The following is a 15,414-nucleotide window of genomic DNA, read 5'->3' as shown; positions in this document are numbered from 1 at the left end:
ACACTTTTTGACAGCTTTCAAACGACTTTTGAAGAGTGTCAAAATTACTTGTCTAGTACTCAAAGTTACCCAAAAGGTTTTTCTCATATTACTTTTCTTGCTTTATATCACAGTCTCTCTTATAGGAACCATGTGCTTTACCCAAAGTTGACTATTCCTTATTTCTAGGTACATTTGGAATTTTCCGTATACTCACTTAAGTTACTCTCTTCTCAAGAATACCTATTAGTCTCCATATTCTCCCAGGAAAAACTCTTTCCATTTTATAACCAGTAAAACATCATGACTCTTCAAGGACTCCTTCAACAAGGGAAAAAGGCAAATACTTTTTTTCTATTCCAATAACACTGTGAAGTACCTTTCTAGCACCTCTTACAATATTCTTCCTTTTACTATCATCGTATTTATGTAGGATATTTATCTTTATTTATCTATTAAATTTGAAGCCAGGGACTGGGTGTTGTTAATTCGATGATTCTCAGCAGGCACAGTGTGATACTCTTAAAGACCTCCCTAGAAACTCTTAAAAAAACATTTACTCACTAGCAACGCTGCAGTTCTTTACTTCCTAAGAAAGTATGCTGTTTTGAGATTGTTAGATATCATTATCTACACAAATGGTGATCTTCGGTATAATCAGAGACAATTCCATAACTCTTAAGTATGTAGAGGTAGTTTTTTAAATTTTGGTGCAATATTAATTATATGCTTAAAAATTATCATGTACTTCTTTTAGAAAACAGAAAATACTACTAATGGTTTCTGCCATTTCAAGAATGGAAAATGCTCACATTAGGGAACACAAACCTCAACTCAGTCCTCTAATGGCCCTTAAGCAACTTTTAAATGTGGGCAAATACACCATTCAAGCTTAACATAGTCTAATATTTCCTGGGAAGGTGGACAACACAAAAAGTCAAAACCACCTTCAGGAAATCACTGAGGACTCAGCAGTTTAAATGTCTTTTGAATTCATAAAACTTTTCCACTGTCCAAGTCTTAATTCAATTTTCAACTTTGAAACACACATTTTAAATTACTTTTGATGTGGAACACGGCATTTAAAATGTTAGAGACATCTCGGATTAATTTGGTAATTATGGCCTCACTATGAATAACAAAAACTCAATCTTTACATAAAATGAAAACAATATGGAATCCGTAATGAGAGCTTCCTAACATACAATGACATAAAGTTTTTATTTTCCTCTTTGGAAAACTAGTAGCAAATTTTATTAAGCACTTACTATTTGGCAAACACAGCTATAAGCACCTTACAGTATCAACTTACTAAAGCTTTATGAAAATTCTATCATTGAAACTAGTGTTTATCACTCCAACTTTACAGAAGAAACTGAAATGGAGGTGAAACAATCCATCCACAAAACAAAATTGGTAGCAATGAAGTTTAGGCAAGGTAGGATAGCACCAAAAGTCACACCTAATCACTACTTTTTGCTGCTTTTCATTTAAAGAAATAATGAATAGCCAAGCATAGTGACTCACACCTATAATCTTAGTACTCTGGGAGGCCAAGGTGGGCAGATCACTTGCAACCAGTAGTTTGAGACCAGGCTGGGCAACATGGAGAAACCCCGTATCTACAAAAAAAAAAGTCGGTGGGCATGGTGGTGCTCGCGTGTAGTCCCTGCTACTCCAGTGGCTGAGGTGAGAGAATCACTTGAGCCCAGGAACTCTAGGGTGCAGTGAGCCATTATTGCACCACTGTACTCCAGCCTGGGTGACAGAGCAAGACCCTGTCACACACACACACACAGAAAATAGTGAATAGTTTAAATTACTGTGTAGAAACAGTGAAAACATTAAAACAAAAAATAGATTTAGACTCCATGAAGAGAAGACCATCAAATGAAATTCAAACAGAAATAAGAGAGCTGCAATGCCAGAGGAATGCAGTTTTCATATAAATTTACTTGATCACAAGGTCCAAAATCTCTTGAATCACTATTTTTCCAGTATTTAGATCAGTAGTAAATAAATCAACCATAACAACCAGAAGTATTCAGGCTGATAATTATTGTTTTTGTCCTTTATTCCTCAATGGTTTAAAAGGGGGACAATAAATAAACACTATTGTCTCCTGGAATCACAAGTCTGAAAGGGAACCACAGATAAAAAGTATGATGATCAGAGTTCTTACACAAAATGGATGAAATCAAAGTGTTAACTTAATAAAAGTCTCAGCAGAAAAACATTGAAATGGAAAGTGTAAAAGCATAAGTGATACAGTGGTGCTCAAATATCAATATATGATCAAAACAGAGTATATGTGAAAAAAAAATTTCCTACAGCTCAAAGGCAAACAAATGAAAATCCTATATAATTAATCAGAAAAACATGCTACTAAGAATCTGAATTACAATGCAACAGAAAACGACATGTCCCAGAATATTTTGGTTTGAAGACAAAAATTCTGAGGTGCAGATTGTGGACAATTATTTCTAATTCCACTTAAATTACAAATATTAGAGAAGCAAAGATATTATAATAAGAAACAGAATAAAATGAAAATACGTAAATTTTGTAAAATTAATTAAAATTAAAAACAGAAATATAGAAAACAAATCTGCGGAAAAAATTATGAATTTAAAATAAAAATTAACTATTATGAAAATTCACTTACTTTGGCATCATGATCTTCATTTAAAGCCTGATTCTCCGCCCTACCCATAACAGGACAAGGTGAAAGGCTGGGGCTGAAGGCCATGAGATCCATCTTGGGTGGGCCCTCCCCAGAGCACACCCTCTGCCGCCTCTGCTGCGAGTATGACCAGCTCCCCACCGCGCTGGAGCACACCAGCGTGGACTTGCCCGCCGTGCACGCGCCCTCGGCGGGCGGCGCCGAGCACCGCAGCGCGGTGTACAGCAGTAGCGTGAGGACCAGCAGGCTGGATACCGAACAGATGGCGATGATCAGGTACACGTTGACATTCACCAGCGCCGCCTCTGGGCCCGCGGCGCCCACCGACATCCGCGATGACGCTTTTGGAGCCTGGCCATTCTCCACCAGCGACACCAGCACCGTGGCCGTGGCCGTCAGCGTCGGCTCACCGTGGTCTTTCACCAGCACCAGCAGCCGGTGGCGCGGAGAGTCTGCTTCGTCCAGGACACGAGTCGTGCTGATCTCGCCCGTGTACAGCCCCACGCGAAACGGGAAGCGAGCGCTGCTTGCCACTGGCTGCAGCTCATACGAAAGCCACGCGTTGTAGCCCGAGTCGGCGTCCACTGCGCGCACTTTCGCCACCACTTGGCCCACACCCACCGACCGCGGCAACAGCTCGCTCACTGCACCACCAGTGCCACCCACCCGAGGCGCCAGCAGCACCGGCGCGTTGTCGTTCTCGTCCAGCACGAATACCTGCAGCGTCACATTGCTGCCCAGAGGTGGCACGCCCGCGTCGCGCGCGCTCACTTGGAACTGCAGCAACTCTACCTCCTCATGGTCCAGCGGCTGCAGCGCGTACACCTTGCCGCTCTCCGCGTGCACCGACACGTAGCTCGACAGCGCGCGCTCGCCCACCCGCCGCTCCACCAGCGAGTAGGACACCAGCGCGTTCTCCTGCGCGTCCGCGTCCCGCGCAGACACCGTGAAGATGTGGCAGCCCGGCGGGTTGTTCTCCTTCACGAACACCGTGTACTCGGACTGCGTGAACGCCGGCGCGTTGTCGTTCACGTCGGCCACACCCACAGACACGCTGGCCGTGGCCCACAGCGAAGGCGAGCCCCTGTCCCGTGCGGTCACCACCAGCTCATAGGCTGACACGTTCTCGCGGTCCAGGGCGCTGTCCAGCACCAACGAGTAGTAATTCTTGAAGGTGGACACCAGCTTGAAGGGGACATGGGGCGTCAAGGAGCAGGTCACCTGCCCGTTGACACCTGAGTCAAGGTCGTTCACGCTAATTAGGGCGATGACAGTACCGAATTGAGCGTCTTCACGTACAGGCAAGGATAAGGAAGTCAATGTTATCTCAGGGACGTTATCATTTTTATCCAAAATTCTCACTAAAACGGTGCAATGACCCGCCATGGGAGGATGACCTTTGTCCGTTGCGTCAACGCGGATTTTGTATAAATTTACTTGTTCAAAATCCAAATTACCCCGAATCACTATTTCTCCTGTATTTCGATCTATGCTAAAGTGGTCAATAACCATGGCTGCAACAAGGCTATTAAAAGAGTATGAAATGGCCCCATTCGCTCCTTCATCCCGATCAGAAGCATTCAGTCTGATAACTGTTGTTCCGTTGTCTGCATTTTCGAATATTCTTACTTCGTATTCAGACTGTTCGAAAGTGGGAGCATTATCATTCACATCCAGCACTGTGACCAGCAGGTGAACAGTGCCTGTGAGCTCAGGTTTGCCGCCATCTGTGGCTGTCAGGAATAAGTTGTGTGCAGGAGCATCCTCTCTGTCCAAGGATTTCCTTAATATGAGCCCAATTTGTTTACTGTCATCACTGTTTATTTTCACATCTAGCCCGAAGTATTCGCTAGAACTGAGTTTATAGGTTAAGACGGAATTTGAGCCCACATCTGCATCTGACGCGCCCTCTAGTGGAAACACAGAATCTGGCAGCCTAGATTCGTAAATCAGCACTCTTTGTTCCTCTACCGGGAACAAGGGCGGGTTGTCGTTAATGTCCCTCACCTCTACGTCCACATGGAAAACCTGCAGCGGCCTGTCCACGATCACCTCCAGGTGGATGCTGCACTCCGCGCTCCTCCCGCACAGCTCCTCGCGGTCTATCCGAGAATTCACAAACAAAATGCCATTCTGCAGATTTACCTCCAGAAGGTCCTCGTGGTTTTTGGAGGCCATCCTGAACAGGCGCGGCACCAGCTCCGCCAGCTCCAGCCCCAGATCCTGCGCGATGCGGCCCACGAAGGTGCCGTGTTTGGCCTCCTCCGGGACGGAGTAGTGGAGCTGGCCGCTCCCCACCTTCCAGGCTGCGAGGAGCAGAAACGGGAGGAGCAGACATTGCTTTCCCAATCTGTCTTCCAGGGTAAACACCATGTCAAATACCTCTTGTTTTATTTCCATTAGAAGATCTTCCGCATAAAGATAAAATACTGTAAGTTCCGGAATTTATTAATCCAATTCTTCTGCGTCCGCCATCATTCAACAGTCAGGGAATGATGCAGTAATAGAAGAAATTTGAATGGTGGCTAGCTATAACTTCATGGTAGACAGCGACATCATGCGGCTCCAAAAGGTAAGAAATTAATTCACATAACAGTGCTGTACTATATATTTTTTAAATGTTATCTTCTTTCCTCTACTTTTATAGTAAATCCTCCTCACGTTTGTAATTTGCACAGGCAGTGGTATCTTAGTACCCTTAGAGTAAGGGATCTAATTATTCACAGCTAAACAATTTTTCTACCAGTATTTGCAACATTAGTATTAGCCAGTTTAGCAAATTTAAGTGTTTACGAAACTACTCTTTAAATCAGAAAATAAACTATTCTACACACTTTTAGAAAAGAAACTTACCCACATATGTCTGTCATAGGACGTGCTATTATATAGTGCTCTAGGGAAAAATGTAACTTAAAATCATCAAATTTTGGTTGAATTTTTAAAGCTTTATGGATTGTTGAAGTCCATGCTTTCTTTGTTCAACAAATACCAGACGCTCTTAAGGTTCTTTTGTGTAATGATGGAAGATAAAATTCTAGAGCATATTCTTTATTGCATTTAATTTATCTGCAGCTTATATTAGGATTCTCGCTTAAAATATTCTTTTCATATAGTTTACCACTTCAATTCTAGTGGAATTTCTACCCATTGTGCTTTGCTGTTTTTGATTCTACAGCTGTTCTTAAATGATCTCATTCTTTTCTCTCAACTTCAACCCTGTCCTATATCCTTTCCTTTAATTGTTCTCACTCACTTCCAAGTTTTGAATAAGACTTTTATTGAGGTACTTACAAATCCATATCTTCATCCCTTCTATGTTTCTAATTGTCATTTTCACCTATACATGCTGACTCCTAGAAAACAGCTTGTTAAATATCAAAGCATGACCAATTATTAATAATCCCCAAATTCAAATTTTCAAATTCATATTTTTAATAACATGAGTATTTCCCATGTCACTTATATTACTTTTTAAATTACTCCTTTTCCCTGGCTTGCCTTCTTCCACATCCACCTAAGTCCATCTGTCTTTCACATGTTATCATATTTATCTTTATGAGTACAGCTTTCATTGAATTTTACTAAACCTAGAAATTCCAAGACATTTTAGAAACTTCTAGTAGCCTAATATGTAATCACATATTAGGTGATCAACTTTTTGAAGGTTATTTTCAATTACTCTCCAACATGAATCTTATTTTTCTGACAATACAGACCACTTGCTCTTCCTCTTTCCCAATACCGTGTTTGTTTTAGCTGGATTTTTAAATTACATCTACATTTACCTGCAAAAATGTTACCCTCACATAAAAGTCAAGGCCAAATATCAACTTCACCCTTAATTTAACCTTAATGTTATCCATTGGAAGTGATTGAACCCCTCCTTGAAAGAAAATTAGAGCCACCAATAAGACTTTTCATATTACATGATCATCTTCACCTTACTCCGAAATTCTGATATACAGTAAAATGCCTCACAGATTATTGTAACACAAAAGCCTTTTCTTCCGTGTGAAATTCTATCTTAAAATAATTAACCTGGATCTATTAAGTAGTTCTTATCACTGACTTTCTATTGCAGTTATTTTGGGCAAACAAAGGGTTCAATTTCCTAACCAAAAACAATCCCCAAAACAAGAGGTTCCTATAAAAAAGATAAACTGCACAAAATATATATAAAGACTTGATATGTAAAGAGATATATAGTTTATATCACAGAATAAGATAACTTGATTTTTTAAAATTTGACCGTGGTTAAGTGTAGATTTACAGAGTGATAAAAACTATTTCTCAATTTCTAGGACTTCCTCAGAGTAGCTCAGGATATTAGGAATATATAAATAGCATCATAGAAGGGTATTTATAAAATTAAATGCATATGAGAATAAAAGAAACAAACAAAGCAACAGAAAGAGGGAATTCACATTTTATCATGTAAAGTGTAGACTAGTTATTACCTATAAACCCACACTTTTCCCCTCAAAAGAGTAGAAAAACGGTTCTCATTATTTCAGATGGAGAGGACACTTGTCTAGAGTAGTCTCAAACATACAGCTTTAACAAACAACTCTTTGTAAACAACTCAAGAGGGCAGTTTGTATCATGGTATATTTATTTTTTTAATCTAAAAATGAAAAGTAACAACAAGCAGTAAAATTTCCCAACCAAAATATAGCAGAATTTGCACAACTGAGAGGGTTCACAATTACTCCTCATCAATATAATAATTTAGGCTGGGCATGATGGCTCATGCCTGCAATCCCAGCACTTTGGGAGGCCGAGGCAGGTGAATCACCTGAGATTAGGAGTTCAAGACCACCCTGACCAACGTGGTGAAAACCCATCTCTAGTAAATACAAAAAATTAGCCGGGTGTAGTGGCACATGCCTGCAATCCCAGCTACTTGGGAAGACAAGGCAGGAGAATTGCTTGAATCTGGGAGGCTGAGATTGCACCATTGCACTCGTTTGGGCAACAAGAGGAAAATCCCGTCTCAAAATATCTATTAGATATATAATTTATAAATTGAAAAATATGCAAGTTTCCAGAAAATTAAATCATTGTTCTACTAAATGTTAATGTTAAGATAAGGGAAAAATAACCGATCGTATTTCTACACAATGGAACACCATAGATCCAAATAAAAGAAAAACAAATCTACTTCAGTAATGATAATTCATGATCATCAAGATATATTAGTAAATGAAAAAAGCAAGATTAAAATCAATACTCATATGTTTTTTAAGGGGGTAGGGAAGTTTATTAGCATATGATAAAAATCTCTAGAAGGATACCCAAGAATGTTTTGATTTCATGAAGGAGGTGAAAGGGAAAATTTCACTGTCTTCTTTTGCACCTTTAGAATAGTAAACTATGTATATGTGTTTCCTATTCCAAAGATCAATAAAATGAAAAATGTAATTTTTAAATTACAGTTATCAAATTCATCATGGGTATACAGGTGAACTGCTTAGACAAAGTTGAAATAAACCATATACTGCAAAAATATAATTGAAAACAGAAACTAAATTAGTGTAATAAAATAATAATTCAAATTCAACAGAAACAAAAAGGTAAAATTGGAAGGGTGGTGTTAAAACATTTTTATAGGCCAGGCACTCTTGCTCAATCCTGTAATCTTAGTACTTTGGGAGGCTGAGATGGGAGCATGGCTTCTAACTAGGAGTTCAAGAACAGCCTGGGCAAAGTAGCAAGACCCCTATCTCTAGAAAAAAAAAAAAAAACTTTAATTAGCATGTGCATGTAGTCCAGCTACTTGGGCGGCTGAGATGGGAGGATCACTTGAGCCCACGAGTTTCAGGCTTCAGTGAGCTATGATCAGGCCACTGCAGACTGAGCAATAAAGGGTCTTTAAAAAATAATAATAAAATAAAATAAATTTTCATGGAGTCATAAACTGAGACTTTGAGAATGACTCCAAACTATGTCTTACAATTATTATCCTACATTTTTAGAGATGCGAAATTCAAATGCTAATATAAAATATAATTTTAAAAATACTTAATATCACAGAAAGTTGATGAATCTATTACCCTAACAGAAAAACATCATAAAAAGCACATAGTACATGAATTAGTGCAACAATTGTGTACTACAATATTTATGTACTAGGGCGTAATTTTTTTAAAAAACTGGGTGAATGTGACACTTAATATTTAAAAATTGGGAGGGAAAGTTGGATGTTAATATCAGAAAACTCACGTTGTCTGCAGAGGCGGGACCCTGAGGAAGGCTTGGACTGAAAGCCATGAGGTCCATCTTGGGTGGGGCTTCTGCAGAGCACACCCTCTCCCTCCTCTGCTGTGAGCAGGACCAGCTCCCCACCGCGCTGGAGCACACCAGAGTGGGATTGCCCCGCGTGCACACGACCTCGGTGGGCGGCGCCGAGCACCGCAGCGCGGTGTACAGCAGCAGCGTGAGCACCAACAGGCTGGACACCGCACAGATGGCGATTATCAGGTACACGTTGACATCCACCAGGGCAGCCTCGGGACCCACAGCGCCCGCCGACGCCCGCGATGAGGCCTTCGGCGCCTGGCCACTTTCCACCAGCGACACCAGCACTGTGGCTGTGGCTGTCAGCGCGGGCTCTCCATGGTCCTTCACCAGCACCAGAAGGCGGTGGCGCGGTGCTTCGGTCTCATCCAGAGAGCGTGTTGTGCTGATCTCGCCTGTGTACAGCCCCACGCGGAACGGGATGCGCGCACTGCCAGGCTCTGGCTGCAGCTCATACGAAAGCCACGCGTTGTAGCCCGAGTCGGGGTCCACTGCGCGCACCTTCGCCACCACTTGGCCCGCACCCACAGACCATGGCACCAGCTCGCTCACTGCGCCGCCGGTGCCACCCACTCGAGGCGCCAGCAGGGCCGGCGCGTTGTCGTTCTCGTCCAGCACGAACACCTGCAACGTCACGTTGCTGCCCAGAGGCGGCACACCCGCGTCGCGCGCGCTCACCTGGAACTGCAGCAGCTCCAGCTGCTCGTGGTCCAGCGGCTGCAGCACGTACACCTTGCCGCTCTGCGCGTGCACCGACACGTAGCTCGACAGCGCGCGCTCGCCCACCCGCCGCTCCACCAGCGAGTAGGACACCAGCGCGTTCTCCTGCGCGTCCGCGTCCCACGCAGACACCGTGAAGATGTGGCAGCCCGGCGGGTTGTTCTCCTTCACGAACACGGTATACTCGGACTGCGCGAACGCTGGCGCGTTGTCGTTCACGTCGGCCACCTCCACAGACACGCTGGCCGTGGCCCACAGTGAAGGCGAGCCCCCGTCCCGCGCGGTCACCACCAGCTCATAGGCCGACACGCTCTCGCGGTCCAGGGCGCTGTCCAGCACCAACGAGTAGTAATTCTTGAAGGTGGACACCAGCTTGAAGGGGACGTGGGGCATTAGGGAGCAGGTCACCTGCCCGTTAGCACCTGAGTCACGGTCAGACACGGTGATCAGAGCAATGACCGTGCTGACTGGAGCGTCCTCTTTCACAGGCAGGAAAAGGGAGGTTATGGCCATCTCTGGGGTATTATCATTCACATCCAGGAGTTTCACTACTACTTTACAGTGTCCTGTTAATGGGAATGCACTTTTATCCATGGCATCAATATTAATTTCATATGAGTTACAGACTTCATAATCCAGTTCCCCCTTAACTTTTATTTCACCAGTATTAGAATTAATTATAAATTTGGACTTTACATCGTCAAGAACAAGATTACTAAAGAAATACCCTATGTCTTTATTGATGCCCTCATCTGCATCTGAGGCGTTCAGTTTAATAACTAATGTCCCACTCGGTGCATTTTCCAACAATCTGACATTATAAATGGATTTATCAAATTCTGGGGCGTTATCATTAGCATCCAATACATTGATCAACAACTGAACTGTACCTGTTAGTTCGGGTTGTCCTCCATCAGTTGCAATCACTAATAAACGATGTTCTTGTGTTTCTTCTCTATCTAAGGATTTCCTCAAAACTAGCTCTAAAAAGTGCGTTTCTTCTTCATTTGTTTTAACATCTAAGTCAAAATATTCGTTAGGATTTAACCTGTATCTCAATTGGGCGTTTGCTCCGATATCCAAATCCGACGCGCCCTCTACTGGAAACCGCGAATCTGGCATTCTTGACTCTAAAATGAACAATCTTTGTTCTTGCCTGGAGAACCTGGGCGGATTGTCATTAATGTCCTTCACTGCCACCTCCACATGGAAAACCTGCAGCGGCCTGTCCACGATCACCTCCAGGTGGATGCTGCACTCCGCGCTCCGCCGGCACAGTTCCTCCCGGTCGATCCGAGAATTCACAAACAAAATGCCATTCTGCAGATTTACCTCCAGAAGGTCCCTGCGGCCCTTGGACGCCACCCGGAACAGGCGCGGCACCAGCTCTGCCAGCTCCAGCCCCAGGTCCTGCGCGATGCGGCCAACGAAGGTTCCGTGTTTGGCTTCCTCCGGGATCGAGTAGTGGAGCTGGCCGCTCCCTGCCTTCCAGTAGACGAGGAGAAGCCACAGCAGCAGGAGCCGGGATCCCGGACTTTCTCTCCGGGAATATACCATCTCAATCTCCTTCCGATTATCAGCTCTCTATTGCATCACCACACAATGTATTTTGTAAATTCAATTCCCAATTACCTATATATTTTTATATTATCACCTTTTTGAGCTTCTTGGCAGAGCCAAAAATGGAAGGTTCTTTTCCTTTCTGTCTAAGGAAAATGTACTCACTGTACTCCTTTGAGATTGGGAAGGGAGAAAAACCTTGCGGCGTCCAGCGACCTCATGCGGATGAAAGGGTAAGTGTTTTACTTTGTTTTGCTTTCTTTAGCTTATATTCGTCAATACTTCTCAAGTATTCTCACTTTCAATGACATGATTCTAATCATTTTTTAAATCACTTATCTCTAGTCAAACTATATCATTAAACTGTGTCTTCAAATGCGTCAATATAAGTGCATCATTAAAATATTTACAGAAACATGCATCTAAAGTCATGTAAACCCAATCCTTACTAGAGAAGTTTGTATTGGTGTATTTTATATAAGCAGGAGTTTATGTATTTCCAAACTGATAAAAATAACTTTTAAGAGTTAAAGTTTTGACTTTTCTCATCTCTATTTAAACATATCTAATTAAAATTTTTGAGTTTTTCTGTATTAATCAATGGAATGTTTGTATGCTATCTCCGTGTTACTCATAAACCAAATTTGTATTCCAATTTCAGTGTTTAATAGTGACATTCTGTTTATGTTATTTTCAAAAACAACTAAAACTATTTTAATGGCATTCTCACCTGAGTTTCTTCTTGGAGGTCTAATTTTCAAATCGATGAAAACCTATTTCTTTATCTATAACACCTATCTACTTTTTATATTATCCCAAAACTGTAATGGGGATATTTCAACTTTCTAGAAATCAAAAGCATAATAGAACAACTTTGGTAAACGTCTTTGCACTATTTTCAAATTAGTAGCATCTAGATAGCATTTCTTCAAGTTGCTATTACTGATAAAGCAATTATTAAAAATTGTAAAATACATAGCTTTGCACTTACATAACAAGTCAAAATCCTAACATTTTCTATACGACATACTATTTCACAAAATGTTTAGGTTCCAGTAAATATAATCATGTTGAAAAGAATATCATTTTATTAACCAGGCTACCTTTATGTTAGTTTAACGACTTTTTAATCTCCCAAATGTTTACTGGATGGTATCATTTGAACACGACCTAGAAAATATAGTAAACACAATAAATACGGGCAAAAGAAAATGTCGCCAAGTTTTCTATTGAAGAAATAGCTAACATTCTGCTTGTACATGTACTCCTTAAAATCCCTTAAATATTACAAAATATCCCTTACCTGTGAAGACAGGAGGGACCACGAGATCAGCAATTCTATTGTTGGATACTTTTACATTTAAAATATAGCTTGATAAGAAAAACGAAATTACCACAAAATGCAAAGTCAGTGGAAATTCACTTGATTTCTGGAATTCAAACTTGTAAAGAAATAAGATATTGTCACAGAACTGTTTCTGATACAATCTTTAAAGATGTATTTACCATTTCCCTTATAAGATTCTTACTATCTCTATTATCATGACTTTGCAGTAATACTTGGATCATTGAAACACAAATCAATTTCCAAGACTATTTGCCTAATAGTTGTCATACTGATAATTTTAAAATATTTTAATACGCAATGGTTAAAAACATAAGAAAATGATAATAAATGTTTAGAAAATAGCATTAGCTGACGTTAGCCACTTTCTATTATATAACAGCAAATAATGTAAAACTACAAGGCTATGGAATAAATTACAGTAGAATTTTATACAGAATACACAAATATAACCTTTGAAAAAAGTAAATATTAAGTATTTAAAAGGCAAATTAACAGTGTAGTATTAACAATGTGTACATTGTAATCTGCAGAGTATTATGGTAAATACTGAGTATTTTAAAAGATACACTCAATGGAGAAAAAGTAATCAACAATATCAGTTCACATGCTCTTCTCAGTCTGGAAAAAAATATCTCATGTACTTATATAGATATTTCAGGAGAAAACAAGACTCTTGACTTTGGATTCATTTTCATATCTGTTAAACTATATTTAATTATATTTACTTTTCGAATTATCACTCGCATATGTGCTACAGTGATCAACTCTTATCTTGAATATTCCTTTCTCAATAACTATAGATTATCTAATCTCAATTTCATAGGAGACTCCATAGAAAATACTTTTTTTCCTATGGAAAAAAAAGTAGCTGGGACTACAGGCGCCCGCCCCCACACCCGGCTCCGTAGCCCAGGCTGGAGTGCAGCGGCGCGATATCTGCTCACTGCAAGCTCCGCCTCCCGGGTTCACGCCATTCTCCTGCCTCAGCCTCCGGGGTAGCTGGGACTACAGGCGCCCGCCCCCACACCCGGCTAATTTTTGTAGTTTTAGTAGAGGCGGGGTTTCACCGTGTTAACCAGGATGGTCTCAATCTCCTGATCTTGTGATCCGCCCGCCTCGGTCTCCCAAAGTGCTGGGAATACAGACAGGCCTGAGCCACTGCGCCCAGCCAGGAAAAGAACATTTTTAAAAATCTTCTTCTAAGCCATTTTTTTCAATCAAATATTACAGATTATTTTCTTGACTGATCCAGTTAAAGGAGAGGTTTCTCCTTTAGATATTTCAGTCATGTTTAAGCACCATTGTGTAAACAGAACTTCTTCCTTGAGAAAAAAATTTAGATTTAAAACTGTGTAGTATTTAAAGTGTCTCCAATTAATTCACTAAAAGCCTTTAGAAATACACTAACACAAGAAAATTTAATCTTCATAAGGGTACAAATGTCCTTTATTCCTTACAAAACCCAGAATAAAATTTTAATAAGCTGTTATTTTTCTTCTGTTACCTGTAGAAATTATATAGATATACCAGATTGCAAAGAAGAGGAAATGTTGAAGCAATTGTATAAAAATGTATAAATAATTTATGCACATATGTCATTTGATCCTTCAAAAATTCTGTATAAAAATTAATTTATTCTATTATAAGGATAGTAAGAAAGGATACCATGTGCATATAATACACATCTTAGCACTGCCTGTATAATGATTCACAGAGGAAGGTACAACTGCCCTATAAGGGAGTGTGCTAAAATACCCATATAATATATCCTCTTTGGATAGAAAATATGAGAATAGTTCTAGCATATTCCTGAGATAGTGAAAAATTAAATTAATCATTTTTATGCAACTATATTGCATTCATTAATGTCAGATTATCTCACTTAGTGGAAAGGGACAATGAAGCTAAATTTAGGAGCTGTAATCTCAGGCATCTTTTTTATGGCTCTATCTATAGTTGTTTCTATACAACTGGGTGACAAAGAGTCTCACTCTGACCCAGGCTGGAGTGCAGTGGTACAGTCAAGATTCACTGTAGCCTCAGGCTCAAGCCTCCAACTTCAGCCTCCCAAGTAGGTGGGACCACAGGTGTGCACCACCACATCTAGCTAATTTTTTTTTTTTTGTAAAGATAGAGTCTCCCTATATTGTTCAGGCTTATCTTGAACTCCTGGGCTCAAGCAATCCTCCTGTCATGGCCCACAAAAGTGTTGAGATTACAGGCAGGAGCCACAATGCCTGGCCTGATTCATTATCAAATGGAGAAAAATGATAATCTCTCAGGTTATATCTAATTTTAAAATCCAAGATCAAGTGAGGGAAAACTTGGTGGGAGGAAAGTTTCTTTTAACATTAGCCAGTACCCAAGTTAGAAATCTATTTTTTAAAAGGAAAATTAAATTCTAAAACTGAAAAATGCCATGATTGAAATTAAGAATTCAATCGTTGATTTTGACAGTGGCCTAGAGTAACAAGATAAAATTCCTGAAGTAAAAGATGGGTAAGAATAAAATATAGATTATGAAACAAAGAGAAAAAGTGATTTAAAAATAGAAATGGCATATAAAAGACAAGGGATATGATGAAAAGATTTAACATACATATACTTATAGTCACAGAAGAATATAAGAGAAAATATGAAGTAGAAGCAGTATTTGAAGGCATACTGCTATATCTTCTCTTAAACTGATAAAATATTATCAACCCACAGATATAAGAAGCTTTCAAAACTGCAAGCGAGATTAAAAACAAAGCAAATTAATACTGGGCACATGATAGTAAAGCTGCTAACAGTGAAAAACAGAGTAAGTATACAAAGTAGCTAGAGA

At 40.4% G+C, this 15,414-nt stretch overlaps 3 protein-coding genes across 3 annotated transcripts in view; all 3 read right to left on the bottom strand.

Moving 5' to 3' along the window:
* The window catches only part of PCDHA2 (protocadherin alpha 2), a 99,180-nt gene that overhangs the window by 59,895 nt on the left and 23,871 nt on the right, over positions 1-15,414 (bottom strand). The gene's annotated exons all lie outside the window — the stretch shown is intronic.
* Positions 2,523-5,167, bottom strand: LOC144329434 (protocadherin alpha-6). Its single transcript, XM_077937136.1, has one exon. The coding sequence runs from the start codon at positions 5,060-5,062 to the stop codon at positions 2,627-2,629; it is 2,436 nt and encodes an 811-aa protein (XP_077793262.1). The 5' UTR covers positions 5,063-5,167; the 3' UTR covers positions 2,523-2,626.
* PCDHA5 (protocadherin alpha 5) lies at positions 8,756-11,440 on the bottom strand. Its single transcript, NM_001198669.1, is given in 1 exon segment — positions 8,756-11,440. A coding segment is annotated over 1 exon segment (2,481 nt). The 5' UTR covers positions 11,237-11,440.

Source organism: Macaca mulatta, chromosome 6 (assembly GCF_049350105.2).
Source record: "Macaca mulatta isolate MMU2019108-1 chromosome 6, T2T-MMU8v2.0, whole genome shotgun sequence".
Classification (NCBI taxonomy): domain Eukaryota; kingdom Metazoa; phylum Chordata; class Mammalia; order Primates; family Cercopithecidae; genus Macaca; species Macaca mulatta.
The sequence above is the reverse complement of the archived record's forward strand: the minus strand, read 5'-3'. Positions and strand labels throughout refer to the sequence as shown.

What these genes read in the sequence shown, in the direction of transcription:
- LOC144329434 (XM_077937136.1), bottom strand. Translation starts at nt 5,062, where the DNA reads ATGGAAATAAAACAAGAGGTATTTGACATGGTGTTTACCCTGGAAGAC.